The sequence below is a fragment of the Larimichthys crocea genome, chromosome VI (genome assembly GCF_000972845.2).
Source record: "Larimichthys crocea isolate SSNF chromosome VI, L_crocea_2.0, whole genome shotgun sequence".
NCBI lineage: Eukaryota > Metazoa > Chordata > Actinopteri > Sciaenidae > Larimichthys > Larimichthys crocea.
The window spans coordinates 18,400,698-18,414,833 of record NC_040016.1 but is presented as its reverse complement, the minus strand read 5'-3'; the positions used below and the strand labels follow the sequence as shown (position 1 = coordinate 18,414,833).

The window sequence follows — 14,136 nt, the reverse complement described above, 5'->3', positions numbered from 1 at the left end:
TATATATATAATACAAAAATTAAAGAAAAACTAACAATAATAAAATAGCAAAATAGCAATAGTAAATAAAATATATTGTACAAAAGTAATTATATTATATTATAAATTTAATTTATGATTTATATTATATTAATATATAATTTATTTATTTTTATATTATATTATATTAGTATTATATTATATTATATTATTTTAATATATTTATTATATTATATTATATTAATTATATTATATTATATTATATATTTTATTTATTCTTAATTTTATTATAATTAATATTATATTATATTAATTCTATATATATTTTATTTTATATTTATATTATAATTATATTATTGTGATATGTTTATTTTATATTATATTCTATATAATTAAAAATATTTATTCTATTTCTTATCTGATATTATGTTCTATTTCTATATTATCTTATATTCATATATTCCGATCCACGTCTCTTGACTGGACGGGTTCGGGTCGTGGAGAAACAGACGGTCTGGAGTTTATATAGGCGCCTCCAAATCTCGTTCCAGTCACTTCTCTCGCGATACTTCGGCACATCAGCTAAGCTAAAGCTGCTAAGAAGCTGCTGCAGAGAGACATGTAGTCAAACTCCTGAACTGTCTCAATGAAGGAGCTGCCGCAGTGATCGGGACATGGAGTTAAGAAACATCAAGGACCAGGTTCGTGAACAAAGCTTCTTCTTTGAGTGTAACGTAACTTCACGTCGGGTAACTAGAGAGTTCTTCTCTGCAAACAGCTGGCTAGTCACGTTAGCGACATGTCGAGGCAAAGTTTGACACAAAGATACTTTCATGTTTATAAGTTCATTTTATTTTATTTTATGCAACACCTGACTGAATCACTTTGATATGCAGCGTTACAGTTACGTAATGCACCTAGATCTGCAGCATTAGGGTCACCGAGCCTGCTGGTACATGAAGTCCAAACCCTGCCAAACACACATCAATCATTAAATGAATCCATTTTTATCTGCTGCACACAGCTGACTTCACTTCTACACTGTGTGACTCATTTCTATAGACTCCAGGGAAAAGCTGTGACTCAAAAGTGCTGCAAGCTTTGTATGAAGAAGTCTTTTTATTGTTGTTATTATTATTATTATTCAGTCAAATAAATCTAAATCTTTGATTTCAGAGCTTTATTGTCCCTCCAGGGGAAATTTGATTTGCAGTGACAATGTAACTTACACGACAAACAGTGACATAGAACAATGTCGCAGAGTACAGCACAACCAAATTTGATTTAAACAACCCTAAACGAAGTAAGAATAAAGGTGTCAGAGAGTAAAAAGTGTATAAAAAGATGCCACAAGATTGTGCAAAGTGATTGCATTGATTGCACGTGGAACAAAGGAGAATTTATACCTATTTGTTCGTGCCCTAGGTAGCATATATCTCCGTTCAGACGGCAGGGGAATCAATTCCTGCAACAATGATGTGATCAGGGCGAGACAGGATGGACCGAGCCGTCTGTCAAAGATCTCTGAGAGAGAGAGAGAGAGCTGCTGCATGCCGATTATCTTATTGGGCGTCTCTCACACAGGTCACACCGACAGGTTTCCATAAAATTAAAATGAAATTAGATTAGATTTAGATTAGATATACTAATTTACTTGTTACAGCAGCAGAGGAAAGTGTAGCACACACTACAGAATTAGAAAAAAGTAGAAAAGGCAAAAAAAAAAACACGATAAACAGACAGAAATATCTATAACCTACAATAAACACGAAAAACAACCAACCTTCAAAACAGAGTACTGAGGATAAAAGTGACCTGATATATAAGTCACATTTTATTACTATTAATTCATTATTACTGACGATATTCATGGCAATGCACAGAGGAGGAGAGATTGTAAATCACTCTTTACTTTCAGACGTGTAACAGTTTCTTAGAATCAGAATCAGAAATACTTTTATTAATTAAATTGTGTTTGTTACAGCAGCTCCCAAATGGTAAGTTAGATAGTGAGTGATAGCAAGAAAAACATTTGAACATCCCAGGAAAAAACTTCACTATACACCTATAAGATACACAATTTAACACTATATACACAGGGTGTAAATAACAGTTAAATAAAACCAAAAACAGTGAGATAAAAGTAAATCTAAAACCCTATAATAGAATTTAGTGTTTGAGAGACTGTACAGAGAATACACTGATTGTTTAAAGTGCAGCATGAGAAAGTTTTATTGGCATCTCAGCAAAAGTCATCAACTTCTCAACAAGTTTACTGATGAACGCCGTGTGTTTAATCACTGCTTCCATCATGAACACCACTTTATTTTATTTTAGATTCACTTTTATTCTCATTGCACAAAGTAACACATACATAGACAACAAATGCAGTTTAGCATCTAACCAGAAGTGCAGCGTGTGTACAAATTAACAGGATATATAAATATAGTGCAAGTATAAATATGACTATTCTATGGGATACAGTTGAAACCAGAAGTTTACATACACTATATAAAAAGACACATATGTTTGTTTTTCTCACTGTCTGACATGAAATCAAACAATAACTTTTCCTGTTTTGGGTCCGTTAGGATTATCAAAATTATTTCTATTCGCTAAATGCCAGAATAATGAGAGAAGTAATAAAAACTTGTCTAAAAAAAATCCTTCTCTCATTATTCTGGCATTTAGCGAATAGAAATAATTTTGGTAATCCTAACGGACCTAAAACAGGAAAACTGATCAGAGTGTCAGACACTGAGGAAAAAAAAAAAGCATATGTGTCTTTTTATATAGTGTATATAAACTTCTGGTTTCAACTGTACAGTATACAATTGTTATAGAATATATATACACAGTATTAGCAGCATGGACAAGTTGAGATGAATATACTAACATATATATTTATGTATGTATACAGTTTGGTAGTAGCAGCAATAGCAGGTAGAGAAATTTAGAAATTAAGTTATTATTATATAGTGAAAGACTTAAATTGGTCAGCATTATACAAACATAAACAGATCTGAAGCACATACAGGTATGAATGTACAGTATAAATTTATCTGTTCTGCACGTCACATCTCTTTTTCAGTCTCCGCTGGTCCAGGCGATATTCAGCCGAAACGCAGAGGAAGTGACGTGTTTGTTGAGCCATAATGAAGACGTCACTTCACTGGTAATATTATCCCACACAAATGTGCATGTGTTTATGTTTCAGCTCACATGTATGTTGAGCTTTTACAAACAGTTCAGCCGTATGTCTCTTGACTGCCAGCACAGATTTTCTTTAATTGTAAATTCAGATTTGTGTATGTTTTTGTTTGTGACTAAGTTTTCTGGACATATTTGATGCAAAATGTGGAGCAAGAGTTTGAAAAAAAGTTGAAATTGAGTCAATAATCTGATAAAAATGTAATCTTCTTTCCTCTTAGGACCAAGAACGAAGCACACCACTTCATGCTGCTGCTTATTTGGGTGATGTCCAAACTATGGACCTGCTTATTGCTTCAGGTAGAAAACTACAATTCTCACTTTAGATAAATGTATATGAGTAAATAAGAAGCATATAATCAATCACAAACTGAAATTCATCTCTCACTTTGCTTCTGCTACAGGTGCTAAAGTCAATGCTAAGGACCAGGGTTTGCTGACTCCTTTACATCGAGCAGCTGCCTCACGAAACGATGTACGTTCCCACTTCAGAACACATGAGAAAAATGTTCTAAGGACCGGACATCCAGATTGTAACGTTCTGACTTTTATCTCTGAATGTTGTTTTGTTGTTTTTTCCGCAGAAGGCTGTGGCGCTGCTTCTAAAGCACAAAGCGGAGGTCAACGCACGGGACAAGTTCTGGCATACACCGTTACACATGGCAGCTGCAAAGTGGGCTGCAGGATGCGCTTTGGCTCTGATACCACATGTGCGCAGCCTGGATGTTGCTGACAGGTCGGGGAGGACGGCACTGCATCATGCGGCGCACACGGGCCACGGAGAGGTAGTGAATCATGACTGGAGGATATTTTTTGGAGGGTTTCGGTTTGAGTAAACGTTCATTCATGTGTCCAAAACTCAAGACAGAAATGATGCTATCCTCCGGACAGTAGATGTTGAAGAGATGTATGATGGACACTTTGTTTCTGCAGATGGTGAACTTGCTCCTGAGAAAAGGTGCCAACGTGAGTGCCAGAGATAAGAAGGAAAGGCAGGCAATCCACTGGGCTGCGTACCTCGGTAAGTGTTCTCTCACATGAACGTGAAAGAAAGGACAGATGTCTGTCATAATTTAATATACAGTAAGAAACAAGCAAACTATTGAACTAGACAACACCCAATAAACGTTAAGGTTGTGAATTTTAATCCATGCTTGACTCAAAAACCTGATTAAATATTGTGTTAAAATCATAAGTACACTAATTGTGTTGTTGTTTGCAAACCGAGCTGAGGTCCTGTGATGTGTGTGTGCACTGGCAGATGCTTGTAGTAAATGTGAAGCTCTTTCTTTCAGGACACGTGGACGTCGTGAAGCTGTTGGTGTCTCACAGCGCTGATGTGACGTGCAAGGACATACAAGGCTACACTCCGCTCCACGCTGCAGCTGCCAGCGGACAGTCAGACGTGGTCAAATATCTGTTGAGACTAGTGGTGGAGGTAAAGTAATCTATTATTATAGCCGCCGTGTGTTTTATGACGTTATTATTAAATGTTCTGCAGAGCTTTTGTGTTGTATGTCTTTGAATTAAGATCATCAGCAAAGTCACCTTGTAATACCGATGTCACCTTCAGTATAACCATGCATATCTCTCCATCCTCCCCCTCAGACTGACGAACCCAACATCTTCGGGAACACAGCGCTCCACATGGCCTGTCAGACGGGGCAGGACACTGTGGCCACCGAGCTGGTGAACTGCGGCGCCAACATCAATCAGCCCAACCACCACGGCAGCACTCCGATGCATCTGGCTGCCGCCTCCTCCAGCGGGGTGCTGTGTCTCGAGCTGCTAATCAACAACGGTGCCGACGTCAACGTGCAGGTAAAGAGAAAATTAATAATTACACTGGATTCATTTGCAAGAGGAGTAAATGTACAGATTGTGATGATTTATTCTTTTAACTAAAACATGTTTTATTTTTTTCTGTTTAACAGAATAAAGAAGGGAAGAGTCCTTTGCACATGGCTGCTATGCACGGGCGCTTCACAGGCTCCCAGATTCTGATCCAAAACGGTAACATAAACTACAGAAAGACTAGACAAGGCATTGTCTTGTAGCACATGGCTGATTCTGAAAAAACTGAAATCGGGACCTCAGAAGCGGCTTTTTTCTGTGTATATGTACACAGACATGCAAGAAGTCAATAGACACCTTTAATTTGAATTTGAATGAAGGTGTCTATTGACTTCTTGCATGTCTGTGTATAACTGTATACAGTGGTCCCTCGTTTATCACGGGGGATATGTTCTAAAAATAACCCACAATAAACGAAATCCGCTAAGTAAGTGTTACAATTATTATACATGTTTTAAGGCCGTAAAACCCCTAACCACACACTTTTATACACTTTTTTACACGCATTTTGTACAGTACTCCCTTAGTTAATCAGGACGCAGAACACAATGCGCGTTCATACTGTACAGCAGTGATTCTCAACTGGTGGGTCCGCGACCCAAAACCCGTTCTCAGTGGGTCGCGGGCCTTTGCCTGGGAAAAAAAATGTTAAGAACAAAATGGGGGGAGTTGTTGTGGGCTGCTCTGGTCCAAAATGCCAGGGCCGATTTTTTTTTTTGTCCCAGTCCGCCCATGGTCACGGCTTGTCCTTTATGGGTGATGGTGGGTCCCGAAGCCAGACCAGTTGAGAACCACTGCTGTACAGTACGCTGTAAAAAAAAAAGCATGCAAAATTACACAAAAAAAATCTGCGAAACAGGGAGTCCGCGAAAAGTGAAGCGCGTTATAGCGAGGGACAACTGTATTCAGTTTTTTTTTATCAGCTGTGACATTAAAAAGAACGTTCACAACCTAAATAAAATAAACAACACAGGCTAAATTCCCCCTTACATTCACAGTGACACTCTGAGCATGAAACACTTCATAACATTCATGTCTCCTCCTCCTCCTCCCTCCCTCTGTGCACAGGTGGAGAGATCGACTGTGTTGATGTGTATGGAAACACTCCGCTTCATGTTGCTGCCAGATATGGTCAGGAGCTGCTGATTAGCACTCTGCTGACGAACGGTGCTGACAATGCCAAGTGAGTCTGTTGCCAGCCCGTTTGTGTTTGTTTGACGTGCGACGCAGTTAACACTGCTTGAAGTATGCACTCGTGCCACAAGGGTGTAACAGGACCCAGCTATTACACATTCTTCTTGATATATACACAAACTATAATAAATCATCTTTGTTATGTGCTCTAAAGACAGGGGATTCATGGGATGCTTCCCCTACATTTAGCTGCACTCTACGGATTTCCAGACTGTTGTCGAAAGTTACTCTCTAATGGTGAGAACCTCTTCTTTCTTTTTTTTACATTTAATTACTCACACAACTCGAATTGTTTCCACGTTTTAACGTGTTGCTGTCGGTCGCGTGTCGTTCAGGCCAGTTTTACATCATGCCGTCTCAAACTTCGTCGGTTGGGTTTGATGTAAACACCGTAGATGACCATGGGAGGACCTGCCTGCATGCAGCCGCCTCTGGAGGGTGAGCACACAGACACACACACACACACACACACACACACACACACACACACATATGCACATTTACATACAGTTTGCAGGATGATTTTCTGTGTCTAAATATTGTCAATATTTTAGGAAGCTCTCCTGCTTGTCATGAAAATTACGTTTCTTTTATATTTCGTTGAATCAATATAACTAATTTCCTTCTCATGACAGAAACATTGACTGCCTGAACTTGCTGTTGACTAGCGCCGCTGACCTCGATGCAAAAGATAATTTGGGAAGGTAAAGCCGCGCTGAATAGCGGAGCTAAGAATTGAACTCCGCTTTGGTGTCACCCGATATCACAGCTGTCCTCTGCTGTGCCTCGCAGATCTCCTTTGCACTATGCCGCAGCGAACGGGAACAGCCAATGCACAATCTCCCTGGTGAGAGCCGGCGCTGAGGTCAATGAGCTGGATCTGACAGGCTGCAGCCCTCTGCACTACGCTGCTGCCTCACACACCTTCTGCGGGTGAGGGAGCTGTTCACTGTTTTTTACTCAAAGAACAAACATCATGTGTGATCCTGACTTCAAACTTCTTTCCACAGAGGGGAAGCAGCCTCTAAGCCTGTTTACAGTGAGGAAAGGGAACAAGAAGCCTCTTTGTAAGTCACGTCACACATATTTTTAGACATAGAAGTAGAACATTTTGTCTTTATTCTGTGCAGAATCCACAATAATCTTGTTTTTCAGTCAGTAAATAACATCTAGAGTTATTGTTTCATTCTTTCAAGTAGTTAGAAGTGCTAGAACAAATGAAGAGATCATAAAAGAGTCACAATCACAGCTGAATCTGTGAAACTATCAGACCAGACAAAAATATGATGAAATTGAGACTTTAATTATGTTAGATTTACAGAAAAGGGGTTAGATTTTGATAGAAAATGCATTAAAAAAAGTTCTGTAAATTTCCTATTTAAACACAAACCTCAGACCACCGTGTTTCATTTAAAGGATCCCTCCTAAAGAGTGATAAAGAAGGAGTACTTAACGTTTTGTCTTTCTTTGGTTACTTCTTGTTTTTCTAATGTTCTGCCCCGTGTGTTCAGGTGTTTAGACTACTTGCTGGACAATGGGGCGAACCCAACTCTGAAGAACAGTAAGGGCTACAGTGCCGTCCACTATGCAGCAGCTTACGGGAACAAACAGCACCTGGAACTGGTCAGTGTTATCCTTTTTGATTTAGATTTTTTTCTTCTTGTTAATCACTGGCAGGCTGAAAGTATTTGAAGTTTTCTGTGTTTCTTCCTCTCTCAGCTCCTGGAGATTTCATTCAACTGTCTAGAAGAAGTTGAAAGTAATATTCCAGTCAGTCCTTTGCATTTAGCTGTGAGTAGCACACGATTACAACGGATACACTGAAAAACATGTGACATTTTATATCAAGACCACATGTTGACACGTCTTTGATATTATGTCACTTACAGGCGTATTATGGTCACTGTGAGGCGCTGCGTTTGCTGTCGGAGACGTTAGTGAGTCTGGATGTGCGGGACGTCGAAGGCAGGACTGCCCTCCACCTGGCTGCTCAGAAAGGTTTCGCCCCGTGTGTGGAGGTGCTGCTCAAACATCAAGCCTCCTACACACTGAAGGAGCACAAGCGCAAGTGGACGGCTCTACATACTGCAGGTGTGTGTGTGTGAAGATAAGACTTGATACATTTGGTTGTGGGTTGACGGCTTTTGATGGAGAACTTAATCATGTGAACTGAAACTTTTTGCTACAGCTGCTGAGGGGCAAATGGACTGTCTGCTTTTATTGGTCAACATGGAACAAAGTGCAGACGTCATCGACAGCCCAGATACACGAGGACAGTGAGTCACTTCATTTCTTAGACTCGTGATTTGTTACATTTGAAACTTGTTATGACACGACAAAATATAAAATACCTGCACAGTTTATTTACACTAAGAGGTGTGCAAGAAATCCGAACAGTTGTTACTTTCATGGTACCAGTTAAAGTCGATTCTGATTCTGATCCGTCTGTCTGTCTGTCTGTCTGTCTGTCTGTCTGTCTGTCTGTCTCTCTCTCTGTCTCTCTCTCTCTGTCTCTCTCTCGCTCTCTCTCTGTCTTTCTGTCTCTGTCTCGCTCTCTGTCTCTCTGTCTCTCTCTCTGTCTCTCTCTCTGTCTTTCTGTCTGTCTCTCGCTCTCTGTCTGTGTCTTGCTCTCTGTCTGTCTGTCTGTCTCTGTCTCTCTCTCTGTCTCTCTGTCTCTCTCTCTGTCTCTCTGTCTCTCTCTCTCTGTCTCTCTGTCTTTCTGTCTCTCTCTCGCTCTCTGTCTCTCTCTCTGTTTCGCTCTCTGTCTCTCTCTCTCTCGCTGTCTGTCTGTCTGTGTCTCGCTGTCTGTCTGTCTGTCTGTCTGTCTGTCTGTCTGTCTGTCTGTCTAGGACGGCTCTCATGCTGGCAGCTCTGGGGCGTCACACCGACTGTGTTCACATCCTGTTGGAAAAAGGAGCGAAGGCTGACGCTGCAGACAAAAAGGGCTTTACTGCATTACACAGATCTGTGAGTGTGTTTGTGCTTGTGTCCCTTTACGGAGTCCTGCATGTTCCAGATGTGTTTTCCCCTCTTGACTTTATATCTCGTGTGCGTCCACCTGCAGGCCATGTTGGGCAGCGAGGGCTGTATTTCTGCTCTGTTGGAGCACGGGGCCTCTGCGCTGTGTAGAGACTCTCAGGGAAGGACCCCGCTGCACCTCGCGGCGTCCCTCGGCCACACAGAGCTACTTCAAACTTTGCTAAAAGCTGCTATGAAAGCTGACCCTCTGGACTCCATATTGGACTACAGAGGATACACACCCACCCACTGGGCTGCCTACCACGGTGAGACATCGGGGTTCATTGTTGAATAGAGCAAACAGGACAAACACCACGTATGGATGGACACATAAATGATTTATTACCATAATTTTACAAATATTTGAATGTTAATCACTTGTTCGTTCGTTGTTTGTATGCAGGACGTGAAGGATGTTTACAAATCTTACTTGAAAACAGACTTTTGAGCAACCAGGAAGGAAATCACTTCACCCCATTGCACTGTGCTCTGTGAGTATTTGTTCATTAGATGTTAAAAAACAATAAATTCAGCTCGGTTCTTCAAAATGTAACTGCTGTTTTCTTCCTACGCAGAGTTAACGGACATGATGTTGCTGCTGGATTTATAGTGAAGACTGTCGGGCCTGAAATTGTTCATGTTAACGATGCCAAAGGAAGGTGGGTTCTGCTTCATGGATCAGTCTACGGGTGCAACAGCAGAACTTTCAGGTTTATTTAGATGCAAGCGTCAATCTTAAAGAACTCTTTTGACAACTCGGCGTGCACATTGCAGTCCTTTTGGTTCAGGATATCACACTAGATTAGTCGTTTTTATTCAAATATACGATCAAGAAAAGGTTATAATTTTTTATGATTATGTTTATTTTATTGCACTGGTTCTCAAGCCATGGTATGTGACCTCCTTATAGTGGTAATAGGAGGAATTGCAGACTGCAACATTTTCAATTAAATTTAAAATTTAAGTAAAGTTCGAGATCATAAGTTTAGCATTTCCTTTTATTTTGTTTATTTCAATATCCTACTCAGGTCAACCTGCCTCCAGCATTAACATCTGTCATAACAGTGGTGCTCGGAGAAGAAACACTGTTGAAACCTCCAAACCTGCAATATTTTATCTTTTTAGATGTAAAACAAACCTATGAAGAGTGAAAAATGTAGCATGAATTTAATTCATAAACTTTCATAACATGCAGAAAGATGAAAGCTAAACCGTATTTTCGCCCCATCCTGTATTTTTCTGTGTCTGTGTGTGTGCAGGACCCCGCTGCATGCGGCTGCTCATTCAGGAAATGTTGCTGGGCTCCAGCTGGTTCTGGCCCAGGGAGCAGAAGTCAATGCTGTGGACCATTGTGGATGCACCGCTCTGATGGTTGCTGCTGACTGTGGACAGACGATGGCTGTCGGTATGTGATTAAAAGTCTGTTCACCTCGTCTACACCCGGGCAAGAGTTAAAACACATCGAGACAGTTTTCAGCTCAAGAGGGGAGCAGAGTTTTTGTATCTATACGACTGAACATTTAAATTTTCAGTCATAAACGATGATTCATTGAATGTTCAGTTTGCTTTGACCCTCCCAGTCCTCACACCTCCAATGTTGCACTGATTTTAAGTTTCTGCTCATGATACCAGCCGATTGTTTCAAATCTAAAGGCCTGTTTTTGTTTTTTTTCGTTGTGAAAACTGTTTTTTATTTTCTACATTTCAGAGTTCTTGCTGCACAAAGCGAAGCCAGACCTGACCCTGGTGGATGTCAATAATAACACAGCTCTTCACTTAGCCTGCAGCAAGGTCACAAACACATACAAATGCATGTATTGTATGCATGCATGCAGTGGCATGAGAACTTTTGCATGCATTTAGCACCAGCAATGTAATGTACATTATCACTAAATACACTTTGTTTCTTCTGCAGGGTCATGAGATGTGCGCCCTGTTGATTCTGGGAGAGATCAGCGACTCCTCCCTCATAAATGCAACAAACAGCGCTCTCCAGATGTGAGTTCAGCTGCTATACGTGCATGCTGTTAATTAGACTACCACTGATCACAGCAAAAACTTGATATTTATGAATAAGAAGATCAACCATTAGGGATGCAGGATATTTATCGGACAGATAAAATATCGTCCGACATGGGGAGAAATTTTGTCACTTTTTATCGACCTGATAGGTTGATTTTAACCGATAAAAGATCTGATAAATTAATGAAATTGGGGAAATTGTTTGCAGACAGATTATCGGTTACCGGTAGATATTTTTTATATCGTGCATCACTATCAACCATTATGGTTTCTGAAGTGTAATATCAACACACTAAGACCTGCTTTATGTGTCGATTTACACAGGTTAACAGCTGAGTGCTGTGCATTGGAAAATGTAGACTAGTTGTAGTTTGACGGAGTGCAGGTTAACATAAAACACATGAATGCTTTATTGAACTGTGACCTGAAAAAAGATCTTCTGTCTTACTCGTGCAGGCCTCTTCACATCGCAGCGAGGAAAGGCCTGGCGACTGTCGTACAGGTGTTACTGAGCAGAGGAGCAGCAGTCATGGCTGTAGATCAGGAAGGTGAGCAGGAATCATTTCTTTGAAACTGATAGCTCACGCTGCATGCCAAACAAAAAAGTTAAAGAAGGATACCATGAGATAATTCTCTCCTCGTTGACCCTCTGCAGGTCGCACGCCGGCTCTGGCCTGTGCCCCGAACAAGAACGTGGCAGACTGTCTAGCCCTCATCCTCTCCACCATGAAGCCTTTCCCTCCCAGAGAGGCCGGCGCAGGTACAGCCTCTCACTTCAACCCCATCCTGAAGAACTGTGGCATCGCCGCCACCTGTGGTTCCAACGGCAACCTGTGTCATGCCTAAGTCAGGCGCCCTGCGGGCCTGCATGGGTGTTTGACAGAGTGAAATTTCATCCCAAAGTCTCCACGCATAACCACACACACACACATACATACAAGTCTCCAGGAACACGTGCACGACTTCTTCTCTCATGTGTGTCGTATGCAGCTGCATGTACACTCTGTGCTCATGCACCAGTAGCATTGATTGCTTCTCTAACATCTAGTCTTACACATCTACACTAATATTAGCAGACCTCTAAGACTGTCTTCTCCGTCACACGAGTTGATTTTAGCACATAAATACACACACACACACATATATTTGTGTGTGTGTTAATGAAGTACTAACCTTTTAGAAACGAATAGAAGTTTTAACACGAGCACACTACACAAGCCTCTCCACTTTTTTTTAAGCTTGTTAAACCACCAAAGCCTGAAATCTCTGTTTGTCTTCAGCTGATACAAGTGTAAGAAAACTCGGATGATTGTGTGTTTAATTACGTGTGTGTGTGTGTGAGAGAGAGTGTGTGTCTGCGAGTGCTTTTTTTTACATAATAGAAATCGCTTCTTAATATACATGTTTTAAAATATCTAACAGGTGCTGTAAACCTTTTTATGCAATTAATAAGATTATTTTCTTATCGTGCCCAGAGTGTAGCAGACACTACATTGAAATATTCTAATATTATCATGATTTACATTTGTTACATTTCAAGTTTAGTCAGGTCTCAAGCATGTGTATAGTAGTAATGATATAGTTTAGAGAGTCTAGTGTATATATATAGTTCTTGATGAAGTTAATCTTTTACTTGTATTGTCTTGAAAGTCCCAAATTATTGAGAATTAACCTCAGGTCAGTGTGTACTGTACTGTACTGTACGGTGGATGCAATAAAAAGCACATTTTGAGCTGGATCTTACGTAACGCAGGTATCATATCGGTTTAATAAGCCAGAGAATAAAGCCACGGTTTAAACGCACAGTATCTTTCAGGCCCTTCTCTACATCTGCAACTAAAGATTTAAATTAATTTCTGATTAATGAGTTGAAGTCGAAGTTCCGAGAGCCCATGGTGACGTCTTTTTAAATAAAACCCAAAGATAATATTTAACTTACACCGAGAAAAGAAGCATATTCTTCACGTCAGAGCGGCAGTTTTGCTTGATTATTAAACTGTTATTAAAATTATTAAATGGTCAGTTCGCTTTTTCAGTTGATCAACTAATCAATTTGAATGTTTCAGCGCTGCATTTCACCTTTTTCTTGTCATGATAATGTTGCCAGTAATGCAGAGAAATGATACGTTCTCTGTCCGGTGGGAAAAAGCTAAATTTTTCTTTTCGTTATTGTTCAGCTATTTATTGACATTCAATAAATCTTTCACATGAGTTAAATGATTCAAATAAGAACAATGTAGACAGTGTTATTGTTTTTCTAATGATTGTTCTTATGATTAGCACAATACGCCTGTACTGGTACAAACATGTCACTGCCTCTCTCTCGTTTTATAGATTAACTTCTTATAAATGGTGAGGTGTGTATTAATGCGTATCTTTTTTATAATTTGAAAGCTGTACACACACACACACATACGCAGACTGCAATTTTCCCCTTTTCTTGTCCCTATTAGTACCTACTGTATTATCTTAAAATGGCTTTAAAATGTTTGCACTCTGACTTAAAAGTTTACATTTTTAGAGTAGGTCGTCCTCCTTCGATTTATGCAAATTTTAAGGTGCATTTCACAAATTTAACTAGAAACCAATTCACTCTGAGCGCAGCTTTTCCCTCATTTGTTTGGATGACAGAAAAGTGGTTTGACATTTCTAACACAAGTTGCAGTGAAATGTTTTGAATCATGTTTGCTCTGTTGCAGCTTTTTTATGTGAACAAACTGTGTCTTCTGTACTTCTTGCTGAGATTTCAGGGTGTAACTCAACTTGAATACTCTGTGTGGGTTTTTTTTTTTAGTTGTGGACGGCATTCATATGAGAGAAAATTAATAAATTGCTAAGATTGGAAAGAGTCTTCGCGTT

General features: G+C 40.0%; 1 protein-coding gene across 1 annotated transcript; it reads left to right on the top strand.

Moving 5' to 3' along the window:
* The first annotated feature begins 542 nt into the window (after nt 1-542).
* ankrd52b (ankyrin repeat domain 52b) lies at nt 543-14,126 on the top strand. Its single transcript, XM_027279637.1, has 28 exons — nt 543-680; nt 3,071-3,154; nt 3,411-3,489; nt 3,594-3,664; nt 3,774-3,974; nt 4,123-4,210; nt 4,485-4,627; nt 4,798-5,010; nt 5,124-5,202; nt 6,112-6,226; nt 6,392-6,474; nt 6,573-6,675; nt 6,873-6,941; nt 7,030-7,170; nt 7,248-7,304; nt 7,749-7,860; nt 7,957-8,028; nt 8,127-8,328; nt 8,426-8,513; nt 9,087-9,204; nt 9,302-9,521; nt 9,659-9,746; nt 9,831-9,914; nt 10,515-10,660; nt 10,964-11,046; nt 11,171-11,253; nt 11,734-11,825; nt 11,933-14,126. Exons 1-28 carry the CDS (start codon nt 654-656, stop codon nt 12,121-12,123), a joined length of 3,132 nt encoding a protein of 1,043 aa, XP_027135438.1. The 5' UTR covers nt 543-653; the 3' UTR covers nt 12,124-14,126.
* The last annotated feature ends 10 nt before the right edge of the window (nt 14,127-14,136 follow it).

Bases quoted from the DNA above. Each gene is read 5' to 3' on its own strand.
- ankrd52b (XM_027279637.1), top strand. From the start codon at position 654: ATGGAGTTAAGAAACATCAAGGACCAG. The intron at 3,665-3,773 runs GTACGTTCCCAC...TTTTTTCCGCAG, and splicing joins CAGCTGCCTCACGAAACGAT to AAGGCTGTGGCGCTGCTTCT. The intron at 6,475-6,572 runs GTGAGAACCTCT...CGTGTCGTTCAG, and splicing joins TCGAAAGTTACTCTCTAATG to GCCAGTTTTACATCATGCCG.